General features: G+C 33.4%; 1 protein-coding gene across 1 annotated transcript in view; it reads right to left on the reverse strand.

Moving 5' to 3' along the window:
- Positions 1 to 20,544, reverse strand: part of SPATA1 (spermatogenesis associated 1) — a 48,712-nt gene that overhangs the window by 13,079 nt on the left and 15,089 nt on the right. The window contains 10 exon segments of the mRNA XM_033437016.2: positions 1,646 to 1,654; positions 1,656 to 1,825; positions 5,171 to 5,219; positions 5,221 to 5,293; positions 5,982 to 6,097; positions 11,001 to 11,061; positions 11,812 to 11,926; positions 13,885 to 14,116; positions 14,208 to 14,292; positions 16,662 to 16,925. Coding sequence (XP_033292907.2) covers positions 1,646 to 1,654; positions 1,656 to 1,825; positions 5,171 to 5,219; positions 5,221 to 5,293; positions 5,982 to 6,097; positions 11,001 to 11,061; positions 11,812 to 11,926; positions 13,885 to 14,116; positions 14,208 to 14,292; positions 16,662 to 16,925 — 1,174 coding nt within the window.

Raw genomic sequence — 20,544 nt, forward strand, 5'->3', positions numbered from 1 at the left:
ACCATGAAAACCAACAACTATTACTATAAGAGGAATACATTAGATTAAGATACTTAGCAAGGCTTTAGAAATTGGCATAATGGTTTATCAGTGGAATCATATTAGAATTACTTAAAAATATTTAATAATGAAATACTGTATTTTATAAGAAAATCTGTTTAATGTGAGAAAACCTATTCTAGAAGCCTTTTGGTTACTTTTGTTCAGAAAAGTTTATGAGCTGTAATAGTCAACAAAGAAATTATTTAAGCTGCTTTTGTGAAAAAAAACATTATCATATATTGAACTTGAGAAAACAGTAAGATAAAAAGTTTCAATAATGCTTAAAAAAAGTATCAGCTAATAAGAAGAAACTTTTACTTGAACTTATTTGGATTTTATATTAAATAGATCTAAAATAGTAAACTTTTACTCATAGAAACAGAAGAGGTTGGTGGCTCTGGCAGAAGCAGGAGGTGGGGATTAGGGGAAATGGGTGATGGTGGTCAAATGCATAAACTTGTAGATACAAGATAAGTAAGTTCTAGGGATGTAATATACAGCATGGCAATTATAGTTAACAATGCTGTACTGTATATTTGAAAGTTGCTAAGAGAGTAGATCTTAAAAGTTCTGATCACACACAGAAATAACTATGTGAGGTGATGGATGTTAACTAAACTTATTGTGGTGTCCATTTTACAACATAAACATATGTCTTAACATTATGTTTCTACTTTAAACTAATACAATGTTATATGTCAATTATATCTCAATAAAACTGGGAAAAAAGTAAACTTAATATTTCATCATGTCTAAAGTTAAATCTATACTCAATCATAATTAACATATTATAAAATCTTTTTTGGATAAGTGGTATCAACAAACAAAAATTAAACTGATAAATGGCCTCTGGAATTTGTTGTTTAATTATATGGTAGAATTACTCAACTAAAAAATAAACTTCATGTCTCTATCTGTCAAGACTGAAGACTATCTCAAGAAAATGAATTGATCAAAATTTAATATAATTTATAATTTATTTAGAATATCACTACCTATAGATTCTGTGGTTATCAAACTGTGCTTCCCACCCCCAACTGAAAGAAAAGAAATGTATAACTCACTATTACTCCCTTGCCATACTTCATTAGGTATTTCTCTCTTACCCATAGAATCTTGACCCTTTCCCCTGGTACAGAGGTAGATCCTAATTAGGCTAAGTCAGGATATAGCATTCGCTGGTAACTATGATCAATCCAGGGTAGGCTTGGTTGATCCCCAATCAGGCCAAAGGGAAAGTTTTATATAGTCCATGCGTCTAGAAGAGGTTGTCTCTTGTTTTGGAGGCATATATCTCTACTTGCCATTGGTAACTCTGTTGCTACCCTGAGGAAAAGCAGTCTTAGAATGAAGCCAACACCGAAAATAATAGGGAGGAAATATCAGAAGTACCTAGGCCCTTAAAGACATCATTAAGCAGCTGATTTTATCTCCTCAGCACGCATTACACAAGATCATGAATTTACTTATTGTCTAAGCCAGTTTAAGCCAAGGTTTTGTTACCTGTAGCCCAAAACATCCTAGATATGATCATACTAGCAATTACAAAGCATGTATTTTAAATAGAACTTCTCTAACAGAATGTGAACATATTTAGTAGTACCTTAGAGTCTTGTGATGGTTGCCAGATTCTTTGGTCTCATCTTGATCACCCTGGCTTCAAGCTGAATGAGCAATTTTTTATAGTAAAGTTCCAAATCTTCTCGAAGTTTTGTTAAAATCTCCTCCAATGATGCTGTAACTTTCTTTGTTTCAAAGTACTTTTCCTTCCAAACATCATAGGCTATATAAAAAAAAAAAAAAGCAAAGGCTATAGTTTGTTTAAACTTTTCAACCTGCAAAGTTAATTTAAACCATTCCTCTCTCCTCTCCTTCCTCTCTTATATTCTGAGGAAATTAGAGTTAAGAGTAAAATGTTTATTGGATAATAAAAGGACTTGCTTATAAATATAGTAAAATACTGATAAATCCAGGAACCAAAATCAAGTTCTTCTTTAAGCTTGTAATTTGTTTAGAAAATCTTTCTTCAAAATACTACCTATAGCAAGAAGTGTATACTTTTTTATTTTTATTTTTTTGCGGTATGCGGGACTCTTACTGTTGCGGCCTCTCCCATTGCGGAACACAGGCTCCGGACGCGCAGGCCCAGTGGCCATGGCTCACGGGCCCAGCCGCTCTGCGGCATGTGGGATCTTCCCAGACCGGGGCACAAACCCGTGTCCCCTGCATCGGCAGGCGGACCCTCAACCACTGCGCCACCAGGGAAGCGCAAGAAGTGTATACTTTTTATTTCAATTACTTTTATCCATAATCTGATTTGAATTCACTATTTATATAATTAAAGCTATGAAAGAAAAGGCAAAATATATTTTTTCAGATTTTCCTTATTTTTCAGCCCCAAAATGACTTGTTTTGTGTAATCAGCTGATTCTGATTCATCATTTATCAACATTATTCCAGGTATATCCCCAAACTTCTGTAGGGCAGAATTTCTTAAACCTGAGACTTCTGGTTTAGAAAATTAGAAATTAAACTCTGCCATTTTAGGGAATCACTTTGACACCAATGAGATTCTAAATATAAACTTAATTGGAACACAAACTGCATGCTAGTATACCAGAATATGCTTATGTTTCTTTTTTTCATATTATCGAAGAAACGAAAACACCAAATTTTAAAATTCTATATTATAAATTGATTTAATTAAAAATATAAAACTATGGGGCTTCCCTGGTGGCGCAGTGGTTGAGAGTCTGCCTGCTGATGCAGGGGACACGGGTTCGTGCCCCGGTCCGGGAAGATCCCACATGCTGCGGAGCGGCTGGGCCCGTGAGCCATGGCCGCTGAGCCTGCGCGTCCGCAGCCTGTGCTCCGCAACGGGAGAGGCCACAACAGTGAGAGGCCCTCGTATCGCAAATATAAATAAATAAATAAATAAATATATATATATATATATATATATATATATATATATAACTATATGGAACTTTTAACTCAAGATTTTAACTATTTTCCTCAGCCCTATATCCAATCCCTCTGCAAGTTTTACTGGTACCACTGCCAAAATACTTCGAGCATCTGGCACATTATCCCTTCTTCAATGCTACATTCCTAGGCAATCCACTATCATCTTTTGAAAGCTGTATTATTTTCCTAACAGTCTCTCTGCTTCCATACTTGCCCCTCTACAGGCTATTCCATACCGCAGTCATCCTGATCTTTTTAAGATATTTTAAAAATCACATAAATCCTTAGTTTAAAAATCCTCTTATGTCTTCCCATATTACTTGTATTGATAATAAAATCCAAACTCCTTGAATTGGCCTATCTGTTCCTTGCTGATCTTTTGATTTTCTCCCTCTACATTCCTCCTTATTTATCACACTCCAGCTGTACTGGTCTTAGTTCAGGTCCTTAATTCTGCAAGCTTATTTCTATCTCTGTACCTTGATTTTTAGTGTTCCTCCTGTTTGGACTCTTTTTACCCTGTCTCTTCACATGCTTACCATTTTATTAATCAAATCTTAGTTATATCTGCTCAAAGAAGCCTTCCTTGAAAGCCCTAGCTAAACCATCTCTCCTGCCTCACCATTCTTTACTGCACTCTTTTAATTGAATTTTCAGCTCTAATCAGTAGCTGACATTGTCTCACTTATTTATTGTCGGTCTCCTCCCATTAGAGGCAAGCTCCTTAATGGCAGGGCTATGTTTGTCTTGTTTACTGCTGTATCCTCAGCATTTAAAACAATGCTGAGAACTGACGTATATAGTAGGCTCAATAAATATTTGATGGCTGATACATACCTTTTATCTTGAAACATTCCTGTTGAAATAGAAAGTGACCAATGATTCTCATTTTATAAATAGAAGGAGTGCGGCACAAAGAGGAGAAATAACTTGCCTAAGTATAAGATTATTCTAGTATTAGAATCACTGTCCTGTGATTTCTAATCCATTGCTCAATACTGTCTGATAAAATTGCTCTTTTAACAGCACAACAAGGCCAAATCACTGCCACCACTTCTGGGACACACTTTAATATTATGAGGTAGAACATTAAGAAATACCTCCTGACATTGTCTATAACCTCTAGTCAGATCTAGTACTGAAGCAATAATTTTGCTGTAAATTGAGAATCCTAAAGGCAGTTAATTCCATATATACCTTTTACCCTTTTTATCCTCAAATACAATGCAAAATGCAGGCCTCTCAAATTATTTAACATCTCTCAAACCATTATCCTATACTTTCTCCACCCTGGCTCATTTTTCCATTTCTAGCAGTTCTAACAACATTGTTTCTAATTCTATTGCAAGGAAACTGTCTATTTTTCCTACCTCATTTCTCTCATTTATTCACTCATCCAGTCAGTTTAGCAAAGCAGACACACACACATACGAACAAAATTGAGCACCTAGGGGACACTAAGGGACTCAAAGAAGGCTTCGAGAGTGGTATCTTAGCTGAGATTGAATGACTGGTAGGAAATAACCAGGAACTGGGAAGAAGTGGGTAGAAGGAGAAGATAGGAAAAGAAGATTTAGGTGGCAGATGGGAAAGAATGCCTGAAGGCCTACAGCCAAGAGGAGGCACACTTCAGATTCTAGTACATCTACCACTTTTCCTGCAAGCCTTTCTTGACCTCTTCCATCTAATTTAGGTGTTCTTCCTCTGTACTCCTATGCATAGAATTTGTAATTTCTTTATCATAGCAGTCATCAGTATGTATCACTACTACTTAACTTGATCATCATTTCCCCACTGCACCATAAGCATTTTGAAGGCAGAGACAAGATTATGTTGGCCTGTTAGTATCACCTCAGCCCCTGGAACAGTGACTAAGTTCAGTAGGCCCTTAATAAATACTTATTTAATAAATGAATGTTGAAATGAATAAACAAATGTCCATTTTAAAAAATAATTGAATTTTAATAAAAGGCATGTTGCATTTATTATATAGAGTTGAACAATGATTTCATCTTTCCTATAGTGAATTTATATTAGTGTACCACTTAAACTACAACAGTAAAATAATAAATATTATCATTTTATCATTTATTCCAAAGTCATAAATTCTGTAAAACTTGAGTTTTCTTTATAGTGATAAAAGATATGTAATAAACTTTACCATGATATTGCTTTAATTGGCCTTGTTCCAATAGCCTTTCAACTTTTTTTTATTAGTTCTTCTTTAATTCTTTCCAGATATCTTCTTTCTTCCTTTACTTGTTTCATTTTTTTCGATAATATTCTCTCCTAGAAGATTATAACCCATACTCATCAATGTCCAAAAGCTAAAAGACAGCTCATATCCTAAAATATAGGGTATAAAACTAAAAAATGCTTACAACAGCAAGTATGAATTTTACCCCAAACTCTGGTTTTCTGGCTGCAGTACAGCATGTGCCACGATGGAAAACACTGAGGAGTCATTTCAGTATCTATAGGGGATTTATATATATATAAACAATACAGTATGTCTCTTCTGCATTTATATACATGTATGGAAACTAGGCAAAACTCATGTAGTTATACCTCTTGTTTTAATTCTTTAAGTAAATTTATCCTGGGACCGAAGTTATTGTACTTAAATCTTACATGGAAAAATGTATATTTTAAAGTACATATTTAAAAAGCAGAAATAATATTAGTGACACACATATGCAGTAATCAACATAAGTCACAGACTTTAAAATGCTTTAACTTCTTGTAGTAAAACATATATAATTGACCATTTTAACCATATTTAAATGTACAGTTCAATGGCACTGCATGCATTCATAATGTTCCACAACAACCACCACCCCTTTATCGCCAAAACTTTATCTTCCCAAACTGAAACTGTGTATGCATTAAACAATTAACTCCTCATTAACATTATTTAACTTTACCTCACAGAATCATCTGTACTTACATCTGTACTTATGGTATCATCATACTTACTCTCAATCTGTAATAATGATATATCAGTTATTCCTGGAGAAAGAGCAGGTTGACAAGGAACTGAAGGAAAATCAATAAGGTCTGGTAGGCTGATGCACTCTTTTTTACCTAGCTGTAAGCAAACATGATAATCAGTAAGATCTGGTAGGGTTACACATTGTTTTTCACCTATTTGTAAACATCTGGTAATGCACAACAGTAATGCATTTTTTTACTTGTATGGTGATGAACTCCCAAATCTGTCTTTATAACTATAGACCCTCTCTTGTGCTCTAGCTTCTCCATTCCACTGGACATTACTTGGACATTATACCACAGGAGCTTCAAACTTAAAATTCAAAAAGAAGAAAAAACAAGAATCCATATTCCTTTCTAAACATGATTTCCTTCCAAGAGTTCTGATTTCAATTACTTGTTATGGCAACTTTTAAATGTTTCTAAGATGGCTATTGCATTTTTTTCATTTTGAGCCAATTTTGATCATGTATATTTGCTTAGAAAATTCGAGATCCTAGCACATTTTCAAATTTTAGCATACATTTTATTCTCATAAATTTTATCACCTCTATATTTGTGTTATATTGCCTTCATCTCACCTAATTTTTGTGTTTCTACTCTTTTTTTGATAAACTACCTCAAGCCTTACCAATGTTAATGTTTCTGCCACTACCACTTTATAGACCTTGAGTTGTTTTCAATTCTGCCAGGCTTTTAACTTTTGTAACTTATTAGCTTCTACTTTTATCTTCATTAATCCCTTACCCCTACTTTGTTTGTTTTATTATTCTTTTTCTATTTTATTGCATTGACCTTAACTTACAAGGTCAGGTTCCCACAGGATAATGGCAGCCACTAAAATCTCTCCACGCATGCTCTCAACTACTATAAAAAGAAAGCAAATACAATCACCCATAATTTATATCTGTAGAATAACTAGGACACAGAATCCTCTAATTTACATATACTTTAATTTACATGTAAATGGGGAAATAAACACCCTAGACCAGCAGAGTGTGCTTAGGAGCTCACACCTGAGCAGAGTCTGATGGGAACTATGCATTAAAGAGCACAATACACAGATAACACAGTAAACATCAACAACAATTTAGTCTTAAAGGAGAAGGTCCTGCATGTGGTGGAAGAATACTGAGTAAGGGTACCAAATGGTAAATCAAAGCTCTTTCTATGAGGAATCTAAAAGAAAGGGGCTTTTAAAATGTAGGTGGCCAGAGGTGGTAATCATGGGAAAACACAGCTACTGGGTGAGAGGAAAATTCTTTGGAAGCAAGAGATGTTCATCAGGGCTAGGTGGTAAGCGAAAAGAAGGTGGTCAAGTTAAGAGTTCTGCTGAATTGAATTAGCAGGAAAGAATACAAAGAAAAAAGACCACTTTCCTTAAGGCCCCATTTATTTAAAAATACATAAATAAATAACTGCATTTCACTAAAACAACAGGAGAGAGCTTTCCTAATCTATTGATACAAGCTAAAATAAACCACCAGAACACCTGTTTCTCTATAAGAACACCTGTTACTGATTCAGAAAAATCCAACACAAATAAACATAGACAAAATCTACAACATAATATAGCATCCATACAAAGTTACTTTTTGAAAACCCTCAAAACTGAGAAGTAAAACAAAACAAAACCAGCAGCCAGGAAGCAGAGAAAAAATTAACAATATTTCCAACATAGATTAAATTAAATTAAATCAAATCATTTTAGGTATTAATGAACACCACAAATCACATATTTAGAAACTCAGAATAAAAATGTAAAAATAACAGGAAGATGTAAAATGGAAATTGACCAAACTGAAGAAAGAAATTAAAGAAAAAACAAAACTGTCTCAGAAATGAATAACAGGTATCCAAAAAGGAACAGATATGACCAAAAATACAGTAAGCATAATAGAGAACAGAAATAAAAGGAATAAAGAAAATTAAACATAAAGAAAATAGTAAACTAGATCATAGAGAAAGTAGTAGAGATAAAAGGTAAAGAAGAACTAGGATAAGACCAACTGAGGTCTCTGAAAAAAAAAACCCAAAAAACCATGGAATGGATCTGCTATTTATATTGTTTTCTAGAGTTATAATTTCTTGAAATAAAAGAAGTCCTGATTTTCATACTGAAAGGGCCCACTGAGTACCCATAAAAACCAGACCTAGAACTCTCAACTGAAATATAGCCTGATAAAACTACTACACATTAAAGGGATCCTCTGGCCTTCCAGACAAAAATAACCAAGCCAATTTACAAAGAAAAGAAAATCAGTTTGGCATCATACTTCTTAACAGTAACATACAAAACATCAGTAGAGCAACATTTTAATAAACTCAAGGAAAAATTGTGTAAGCCAAGGATGTTACAGCCAATCAAGCTATCCTTCAAGTACCAAGGCTCTAAAGCAGGGACGAGCAAACTTCTTCTGTAAAAGGCCTCAGAGTAAATAATTTAGGTTTTGTGGGCCACATATGGTATTTGTCATAATTCGTATTTTTTTCAACTTTTTAAAAATGTAAAAAACATTTTTAGGTCCCATGCTTCACAAAACAAGCTGTGGGCCTTGTCTGCCTATTCCTGCTCTAGACAAAATTTTAAATATGTAAGAAGTAAGGGAATATCGTACCTGGGAGTTTTTTTTTTAATAAGTAGAGCTTTACCCAATGAAGAAATGATTGAAAAATCTTGTGTAAAAGAACTGGCAGTAAGTGTTGAACACATTTAATTATAGATCTAAGACTAAAACAAAGGTGAGGAGGATAAGACAAGAAGCACAGCCCATAAATGTTCTGTTCTTTTACAAAGTAGAAATAACACAACTAAAAGTACATGAGAGGAGAAAGGAGGGGGAAAGATGACTTTTTAATTGCCTTGAATTTAAAGATAGGAGTCAGAGGATAATTTTAGAGGTAACAAATCAAAATCAGAAGCATAAATTTTAAGAAAAGGAAAAAGGAGGGTTAGGAATACTAGCACAAATTTGTATCAGTATAAAGGTAAACACTAGAATGAGATTCAGATTTCCTAAATACCAGGAGTGGGGGGGAGTGCAAATAAACCACATAGTAACACATAGTAACTATAACATAAAGTAAAATGAGAAATCTGAGGTCAAATATATCAGTCCTATCAAAAACATAAATGGACATAACTCATCTACTAAATGAAAATGACTTTCAGACTGGCTTACAAAGGGAAACCCAACTCTAGCGTGTCTGTTAAAGACATACCTAAAACAAAGCAATTCAGAAAAGTTGGGGAAAAAAGTAGGGGAGGAATATAGGGGTATACCAAATAAATGTAAACAAAAAGAAAGGAGAGGTTAGTATCTTGATATGCAGTAAGGGAGAATTCAGGTCAAAAAAGCATTTAATGAGTCAAAGAAGGGCACTTCGTAATGCAAAAGTGATGATATTACTACTTGCATGAGAACAACTTTGTGCCAAATAATACATAGAAATCTAAATAAATCAAAAACCACAGGAGATGTAAGGATAAACAGTAAAATACTAATAACAGAAGATTCTAATATATCTATTCTCAGTCCAAGACATAGAAAGAAAAATGTAGAAAAAAAAAAAAGGATATGGAACACTTAAACAACATATTAAACAATGTAGATTATAGACAAGGCACAGAGTAGGGGAAGATATTTGCAATGCACATAAGCATCAAAGGACTACCCTCCAAAGTATATTAAAAACTCCTACTAATCAGAAATATATGGCAGACAACACAATAGAAATACTTGAAAAGGTAGTTCTCCAAAAAAGTTATCAAAATGGAGTCTATAAAATATAAAAATATGATCAACTGTATGGGTAATTTGGGAAATGAAAATTCAAACCACAGTGAAATAGCATTAAGCACCCACCAGCTGGAAAAATTTTAAAGTGTGAAGACAGCATATTTTATTAATATCTAGCAACAATAAAACAATTATTTGCTGAATATGGCATGCCTCTGCTCCAAAACTCAAAGGCTCTGAGCTGTGATTCTCCTCTCAGGGCTTGTCTCAGACTCCATTTAGCATTCCAACCAACAAATCATATATAACCAACAACCAACAACCAACATATGTATTCTAACATATCAAGCATCACTGGACCAGATGGATATTAGCACACAACTGGCAGCCCAGCTTGCTGTGCCTCTTGGATCACCTTGTGAGCCTTCTCTTGCTCTGGGCCCACTCAAAGTTGGCAGTCTTTTAGATTACTTGATTAAAAAAAAAAAAGAAAAAGATTGGAGCCATGCATCCGAATGCAGTATATCTCCAAATTCCAAACAGCTCCATCAAGTGACTCATTCTTCATGGTAGCTGGGGCAAGATACAAAAACCTGGTTTTTACTTTAAAGGGCATACATCAACACGTCCCAGATCATGAAACTCCCAGAAATTTCACTGAATTGGCAGGCTCCTGAATTTTGAGGTTTATCTCCCCTTCTCTAACATTTAAGGTTAGAAAATTTAAGACATTTTAATCTGCAGTTCCATTTCAATTTCAGTATAAATATTATGGTGCAATACCACATCTAAAAAAATGCAGCACTATTTACAATAGCCAGGTCATGGAAGCAACCTAAATGCCCATCAACAGAGGAATGGATAAAGAAGATGTGGTACATGTATACAATGGAATATTACTCAGCCATAAAAAGGAATGAAAATTGGGTCATTTGTAGAGATGTGGATGGAGCTAGATACTGTCATACAGAGTGAAGTAAGTCAGAAAGAGAAAAACAAATATCGTATATTAATGCATATATGTTGAATCTAGAAAAATAGTACAGATGAACTGGTTTGTAAGGCAGAAATAGAGACACAGATGTAGAGAACAAATGTATGGACACAAAGGGGGGAAAGCAGCGGGGGGTAGTGGTGGTGGTGGGATGAATTGGGAGATTGGGATTGACATATATACACTAATATGTATAAAATAGCTAACTAATAAGAACCTGCTGTATAAAAAAATAAATAAATTTTTTTTAAATTTAAAAATCATACCTGATTGTCCTCTCTTCTAAAGATATTAGTTCTATCATCTTCATTTTTCCAAAGAAACTGACTTAAAGGGGAATGACAGATTTGTAAGTCATATTAAAAAATGATTCCATGAATATTAACTTTTCATGTTTTTTATTTAATATTCTATAAACACAAATATAACATTAAAAATTTTTAAAGTCTGCTTGAAACCATTATATTATCTTTCAAACTCATTAATTATCAATATAAACTACATTTAGCATGAGTTATACAATAATATTTCATTATATTATAGCTAAATTCAAATCATAGTCCAATGTCTATAGCAAGGTAAAATAACTGGAAATTTTGTAAACATACTTTGCTTATAGTTCTTTTGTGAATAATTGTTTATAAAATTCCTTATCTTAATTTCAGAAGACTATATGCAAAACTGTTGTCTAAGTACTATAATTTTGAATGAAATGATACCAATGTGAAACTCAAACATGATTAGTTTACTCAAAACCAGGAATATAAAAGAGGCAGAAAAATTAATTCTAAGAAAGGCAAATGAAGACAGAAATTTTTCTGTCATTAGGTTGCCCCTGATGACAAAAGGATTACAACAGAATAAATTTAAGCAATAAATTATCCCTCATTATGTTGGAAGGGAATATTAGTATCTAACAGTAAACATCAGAATCAAGGTAATTTTAATTAAAAATGTCACTAACTTCACTCATATCTTTGTTCTAATTAGAAGTCTTTATACCAGTACCCTGGATATCTCACTCTTTTTCTTATAGTCTAGATTATGACATATAGAATCAACATCCATATTAATTACCTCTTTTTGCCGCTAAAATAATCATTATCTGAATCTTCCTGTGATCCTGGCAATTCAGAATTTCCAATTTGATTATTTCCATTCTGATTTTCATTTGGAGTGGCTTTTCCCCCAGCTGATGATGATGCCCATTCATAGCAAAGAAAGTTCATAATATTAAGAAAATACTAAAATAAAATTTTGGTTTTTTATGTACATACTATATACTCTTGTCCCATGTTTCAGAATCTCTATGAACTTTACTCTCCCAAACTGAATTTCATGAAACTTTAGTTTATGCAAAAGGAGAATTCTTTGGTAAATTCAGTTTGGGAAAAATTGGATTAAGCAATCCTAACAGAACACAAATCCACCCCCCCCACACACACCCCTATGGCAGGATTTCTCTGTTTTTATGTACAATATGAATCTGCAAGAGGGGGTAAGTTGGGTTTTATTCAAACTTTGTTGTCTTCAAAAAGCTTTTGCCAAAAGCATCTTTTAAAAGAGTATTCTGAGGATCCTTCTCTGGAAAGTGCTGGGTATAAATACAGAGCATATAATGCCATTTGTTATTTCACATATATTTTCATTTATAAAATCTCTCTTCATTTTAACAGAATTTCTCCATATAAGAAAACCACACAATGTCTTTAAAACATTAGCACTAATGTTCCACATGATCTACATGAACAAGAGATCCGTGAACCTGGTAGTGTTAATACAGATTTTTTTCCCTTGGGGAAATCAATTTTTTTTAATTTAGAAAAAATTGGAGTCATATTAGTGTTTGAAAAGTCATTTTACAAGAGTTGCCACAGTATTTTGCAACCTGAAGCCCATATTGGTTTAGTTTTAGTCAGGTTGCTACCACTTATTTCCTATCTGGCACTGGACTTAGTCATTTAAAGAAAACAAATAGGGATTTTCTAAAAAGATATATTCAAGGCAAAGGAACAAAAAATAGATATATCAGCTGTTTAAAACTGATAGTAAAATACCACTCCCCCCACCTGCCCCCCAAAACAAACAACAATGGAAAACTCAGTAGATTCTGAGTGACATTTTGATAGGAATATATGACATGTATCTCTTATTCCTAATAACTGTTTAGAGAATGATGCAATGCACCATTCAATACCTATGCAACTTAATAAGAAAGCAGGTCTATTTACTTTTGAAAAAATATAGTGTTTTGAGAGCTAGAGTAGATGTACATATAAAATGTTATAGATTCACAGAAAAAGGAGTGTCTTATTTTGGGGGAGAATTCATTTAATTCATAAATGTTTAGTATATTTGCTTTTCCATCACAATTTATTTGCTGTATGCAGTAAGTAAAAAAATTCAACTGACTTTTTTTCAATCGATTCTTAGAGTGTAGTTCCAGCTTTATTTATATGTTTATAAGTTTAATTTTGATTTCTTTAATTACCTACCACTTTTTAAGAACTGAATTATCAGTAAATTGGTGGGTGTAACCATATAAAAAATTTTAAAGTCTTTGAAATACAAATGTCTCCCAACATTAAAGTTGTTTTGCTTTGGTTTGATACTGTTTTCCTGGCTAAGATATTTCTGAACTATAATAATAATATCAAGATTTTATGAAACAATAACTTCTTTTCTCCTTTAGCCTTAACTTTATCTGAAACTATTATAAAAGGTGGTAGACTTTACGTAAGTGCTGTAAGTATTTTGACTTTATTTGATTTTTAAATTTTATTTATTTTTTTTTGCAGGCTCTAGAGCACAGGGTCAGTAGTTGTGGCACATGGGCTTAGCTGCTCCGCGGCATGTGGGATCTTCCCAGAACAGGGCTTGAACCCATGTCCCCTGCATTGGCAAGCAGATTCTTAACCACTGTGCAACCAGGGAAGCCCTGATTTTATTTTTATTTTCGAACAGTACTTAAATTGTCTTTTTTTCCTCCCAACTGGTGAAACTAGTTTTTAAAATCCCCATATTGAATTGTAGCTTTCCTTTTATACTGCCTATATTCGTAAGGCTAGATTTGCCCAGAATTTGCCCAGACCTGACTGTTAAAATGTACTATAACAACCTCTTTGTCTTTCCCATTCCAGTTGAAATCACCTTCTTCCTGATTCTTGTTAAGAAGCTTTTTCAAAGTGTTTTCTAAACAACTGGGATCTGTTCCAGGTTCTTCCTTTGACAAAGTTACACTAAGTGGTCTGTGTATTATTCCGTCAGCCTCAGCAACACCATTATTAGTCTGCTGCACATCTAAAGAAACTGCTGATGATGCTGAATAAATATTTCCTAAATGATACATTATAGGAAGCAAATATAATTCTGATTGAAGAGCCTAAAACATAGAGGAAATTTAAAAAAATTAGTTTACACTTTAAAAAATAAGTTAAAAAATTAGTATAAGTTTAAAGTGTCACATTACATACATATGGAGGAGCAAATGATTTGAGTTTCAGTTCTGATTCTTGCTTTGCCTTCACCTGGAAATAAATGAGGAAATAATTAAAGCTTCTGTAACGTTTTTCAATTACTTTTACCCTCACTTTTTTGCAGACGGCATATTTCTGTGACATAAAAATCAAATCAAAAAGCTAGTAACTAAGGCTATATTCTAGAAAACGTAGAATATAATCTTATTTCTATTCACTGGACTAAACATGATAGAAATTCTATGTCATTTAATAATAATAATTATGGCTATCACTTGCATGGACTTACTATGTGCCAGGCATTATTCTAAATGCTTTACATATAAAGCTCAGTTAATCCTCACAATTCCATGTGATAGGCACACATATTGTCTGTAGTTCACAGACAAGAATGAGGCAAAGAGAGGTTAAGCATCTTGCCCAAGATTTTATAAATAGGAAGTTTTCAAGTTGGGATTCAAAACCAGGTAATCTGGTTCTAGAATCCAACTTTGTAAACTTTATTTCCTAAATATTCATCCCATAGAGTTAATTTGTTATTCGTTCATTCTCTCAACAAATATTGAGGTATACTATGTGTTAGGTAGTGTTCTACGTGGTGGGGATACAACTGTAAACAATGCAAAGTCCCTGCCCTCATGTAGCTTATATTCTACTTGGGAGAGCAGATGTTAAATAAATGTGATTTAAGATAGTGATATGTGATTTATGAAAATAAAACAGAGTGATGTAATAGAGAGGAATTCAGAGAAAGAATATCTGAAAACTAGGTGGTCAGAGAAGGCCATTTTTGAAAGATAATAATTGAGCTGAGAACTGAATTATGAAAACAAGAAGCAAGCTATTTGAAAATCGGGGGAAGTGATTTCCAGGCAAGTACAAAGATGATAAAATAGAAATGAGTTTGCTGTATGTGAGGACCAAAGGAAGATTTTTGTGGCTAAAGTGTAGAACCAAGGAGAAAATAGTAGTAGATCAAATCTGAGAGGCAGCCTGTTCCTGAGACTCTCCTTATCTCTTGCCTAACCACTGCAAAAGTCTCCTGGTTACAATTCCTGTCTCTAGTTTCTTAAGGCTCTCATCATGGCATCTTTTGCTCAAAAACTCCAAAGCTTCAGGAAAAAAAAAAAATCCAAATTCATTAATCTGGCATTCAAGACCTTCAATAAACAACTTTTACAACTTGTTGTCTACTATTCCCTTTCACACAGTCAATGCTCTAGTAAAAACCAAACCACTCACTTTTCCCTAGAGTTGCCTCCTTTGCCACTTCTGTGCTCTTTCTATTTTCTCTGCTCAGAAAGCTTCTCCCACCCAACATCTTTGCAAGATCAAATATTTTTCTGTCAAAATCTAAACTGATGATCACTTTTTCCTTAAAGTTCTCCATCTCCCCTCTTGTCCTGCTGGAAGCAGTCTCCTTTTCTTCTAAATATACAGAATATGCTATTTTAATTATTTATGTATTTTATCTTCACCACTACACTGAATATTCTTTAAGAGCAGGATCCATAGTCAATTCTTTTTTCTCATTTTGTATACAGAAAAACATCAATAAATATTTGTTGAAAATATTATAATAAAATATTGATATTAGAAGCATTTTAGAAGTTGGCTTAAATTGCCATTAGGTTCCTTCCAATCTAGAATTCTGTGATTGGTATTTTGCAATTTTACTTATCATGAAAAAGAACAAAAAGTTATGAGGGTTGTTCCTTTCCTTCCCTGATTAAGGAAAACTAACTTAATGATCAGTAAATTAATATTCTGCTATACTAAACAGAACTCTAATGACAAAAACTTTAAATCTACCTACTGAGCCCAAGAATTCCACATAGAAAATTTCTTTATAGTTTTACTTTGGGGGAAATTTTTTTTTTCCCATTATCATTCATTATTTAATTTTTTCAATAAACATTTAAATGCCTCTAAGTGCTAAACACCTTGTTAGGCACTGGTTGTAAATACAGTAGTGAATAACATAAAGTCCCTGCTCACAGGGAGCTACAGTCTAATGGCAGTTATGTTAAACAAATAATCACATAAGCAAATACATAATAATGATACGTTAACTAGCATAGAATAGGAATATACTGCATTTTAAAGGGTTTAAATATGAAAAATCTTGATTAAAGAAAGAAACCTTATATAAATACGAGAAACCAGAAGTGAGCATATATGTGTATATATACACGTGTGTGTGTGTGTGTGTGTGTGTATTCTGTTTCTATTTTTAAATAGTTTCTATTTTTAAAAAGTAATTGTAGATATACTGGTTTAATCGCTATTCACAGCTCTTCAACAGGTTTCTAATTTCAGATAATTTCTCTCTTAATTCTCTTTGGGTATAGCCATAGTAATACACAGGTTATACTCTGTTTTCTAGGTGGCAGTACTATGGCTAAGTGACATCTGTTCCTATAGTACTTTTTAACTGTTATATAGCACTACCTATTGATAGTATTCATTAAGTCAGGGACTGGATCCATCACATGAATAAAATATTTTTCACTTAGAATTTTTGAATTTCCAGAAAGCATTTTTCTCTGCAGAAAAAAAAAAGATTGCTTTTTCAGGCACATTGTAACATGACTACAAAATACTTGCCTTATAAATCCAGCTAAAATTAATTTGTTAACAACTTCTATTGAAATGGTATTTAACTGATAGTTCCAAGATCCTTCAGGGACATAAAAAACATGAAGTTCCACCAAGTGAATAAATTGAGAATAAAATCAGTTAAAATATTTTTAAAGTGAAAAAAATCAACTGATGTCCTCTAGAATTTTAAGTTTAAAAAACATAATTGAAATAAACATGGAATACATGTATCCTCTGAACAAACACAAAAAAACAAAATGAAGAGCCAAAAATTTGTTAGGTTGGCTACTTGGCACTTGGAGCACATTTTCCCTTGGAAACAATGTCATAGCTGTGGTCCTAGAGTTCCTTAACATACCGACATACAATGCTTGTTTTGTGGCTTGCAGTAAGGATACCAGATTGCCAAGATCAGTTTTCTTATTACCAACCTTTCCACCTTCCCTGACCTCCACCTACACAGTTTCATTGGTGTTACCTTGTAGAATCCTTATCCTTTACATATTGTCTCCCTAACACAGCTGTGATGAGTGCTAGTTCTCAGCACCTGCTAAAGTGTGAATACTAGGGCTTGGGGAATATCTCTGTTTCCCAGAATTCAAGGAAGAACATATTCCTGACCAGTGATGGGGAAAGGAATGGTTGTTTTCACATAGGGCATGTGTGTAAGCTTAGCTTGTCTGTGCTTATATGTACTATCTTTTTTCCTATTAGTGTTTTATTACCTCAATTAGAATTTATCTATGGGGAAGAATATTTAGATTACTACAACAGAACAATTACAGCAAATAAAGGCTTATCTTTTAGTCTAATGAAAGTTTGCTATTCATGTATATTAAAAGTCAAAGCATTGAAATGATTATACTCTATGATATTAAGTGAGACACATTTTTTAAATTTTAAGTAAATATGACCTTATATTAATATTAGTAATTTTTATAGGAAATGAAAATGGCTCTTAACATCTTTTTATTTATTTATTTATTTTTTTGCAGTACGTGGACCTCTCACTGTTGTGGTCTCTCCCGTTGCGGAGCACAGGCTTTGGACGCGCAGGCTCAGCGGCCATGGCTCACGAGCCCAGCCGCTCCGCGGCACGTGGGATCTTCCCAGACTGGGGCACGAACCCATGTCCACTGCATCGGCAGGCGGACTCTCAACCACTGCCCCACCAGAGAAGCCCGACAATGGCTCTTGAACTGAGTATTTTGCTCGAGTTGTTTTTATAGACCAAGCAGATTACTTGTACAGTTCTGATGTCAGAATATTAACCAACAGTTTAAGATGTTTGAATAGATAGATGGAATAGTGAAGTTTCCTATATGCTGTATTTTGAATATCAGGGCATTTAAAAGATTATTCTCTAACTATACCATCCTATTAACAGCTAAAGCTATACTATATATTAATACTATAATATTAAATATTAAAGCTATACTATTAAATATTTGTAAAACCTTCAGAAATCTGAAGTAAATATGGCCTTGCCCATTATATAAATGTATTAATATTTTACAGGAGAAAAAAATATTTCTTTAACTAAACGTTTTACTCTGCTTTCATAGATGAAGTAATTACTTCTATATATTTTATAACAATTCATGAATTATAATTCAAAGTATATAGACTTTCATTCTATAATTGAAAGAGGAAGCAATACAAAGAAAATATAGTTGACAAAACATTTCCTGACCTTTGAAACATTTTGTGAAGTAAATTAATTTATTGGGAATTTGGATTTATTCATTCATTCAACAAATATGCCTACTATGTGCCAGCACTGTTCTAGGTACTATAAATATGTAGTGAATAAAACAAAGATCCTTGCCTGCATGAAGCTGAGATTCTAATGAGGTATCAGGACAAGAAGAAGGGTGAGGGAAGTGAAGCACTCACCTCAGGTACAAAATTTAAAGGGGTACCAAAACCTCAGTAATCAAGATAAATAATATTTTAAAAAATCTATTCAGGGACTTCCCTGGTGGCACAGCAGCTGGGAATCTGCCTGCTAACACTGGGAACACGGGTTCGAGTCCTGGCCCGGGAAGATCCCACATGCCATGGAGCAGATGGGCCCGCGTGCCACAACTACTAAGTCTGCGCTCTGGAGCCCGCAAGCCACAACTACTGAGCTCGTGTGCCGCGACTGCTGAAGCCCGCATGCCTGGAGCCTGTGCTCCACAGAGGGAGGGGCCAGTGCAATAAGAAGCCCGCACACCACAAAGGAGAGTAGCAGAGTAGCTCCTGCTCACCGCAACTGGGGAGGGCCCATGCGCAGCAACGAAGACCCAACACAGCCAAAAATAAAATAAATAAATAAATCTATTCGATGCAAAAAATTCATGATGAATAAAATATCATAAATTTAAAGACAGAATGGTACTTAGAGCCTGAGTAGAAAGGAAAAATATGAATTGCTATATACATGTTTTTTTAAAAAATACATTTCTTAATGGTTAACTTTTTCCAGAACAACATAGTTGAAAAAATATTGAAAATTTTGAAAGCCTGTATTAAAACTCACAACATCATTTTAAGGTTAAACATTCTATTTATATCAAAACCCAACTTTATCCTGGCTTTAATGGAAGTAAATCCATCAATAATATTCTTATTAAAACTATTATTTTAAAAATACATTAAATAGGACAGGGAACTATAGTCAATATTATGCAATAACCTATAAGAGAAAAGAATCTGAAAAAGAATATATATATATATATTCATATATATATATATCTGAATCGCTGTGCTGTATACCTGAAACTTACATGATATTTTAAATTAACTATGCTTTGATTAAAAAAATTTTTTTAAATAAGTAAAAATAACTATTTTACAATAAATAATAAAAATACATTAAAAGGTATACAGACGGGCACATATTTTGCCTTTTGCCTCAGGCTCCAAAATGGCTAGGCATAGCATTATTAGATCCTGTTTCTACTTAAAATGTTGATATCTTGTTTGTCACAGGTTTTTGCATTAGTTTTTCATTTTAAAAATCTTTTATTAAAATATTTATCTTAATTACTTAATTTTTTGATGCCTGCTTAAGTTTTGCACCAAAGGCAAGTGACTCATTTTCCTCAGACTAGTCTCAGTCCTGTGAGGGACATAGACAATAAACATTAAATAAAACACTGGTAAGTGATATAGCAAATCAGAAAGTGGGCAGTACTGGGAAAAGAGAATAAGTAGAGCAGGGCAAGGAAATTGGGAAGATAAAAGAGGGAGTAGTTTTCAGTTTTAAATAGAATAGTCCAGATACAAATCTAAGAAAATTAACAATTGCTTAATGTCAACTAATATCTAGTCCATATACAAATTTCGCCAACTGTCCAACTGTCCTCAGAATGTTTTTTCAATCTAGAATTCAATCAAGGATAACATATTGCATTTGGTTGTTACGTCTTTTCTTTTTTTTAATTGAAGTATAGTTGATTTACAATTTGTTAGTTTCAGGTATACAGCAAAATGATTCAGTTATTTTCTTTCAGATTATATTCCATTATAGTTTATTATAAGACATTGAATATAATTCCCTGTGCTATACAGTAATCCTTGTTGCTTATTTATCTTATGTATACTAGTGTGTATCTATTAATCCCGTACTCCTAATTTGTCCTTCCCTCTCTCCTTCTCCCCTTTGTCACAACTTTTAAAAAGCTTAATTTGGAAGAGTTTTCCAGACCTGCTTTTTTTTTTTTTCTCTTCATGGCACTTTTTAAAG

This window comes from Orcinus orca, chromosome 1, assembly GCF_937001465.1.
Source record: "Orcinus orca chromosome 1, mOrcOrc1.1, whole genome shotgun sequence".
Classification (NCBI taxonomy): domain Eukaryota; kingdom Metazoa; phylum Chordata; class Mammalia; order Artiodactyla; family Delphinidae; genus Orcinus; species Orcinus orca.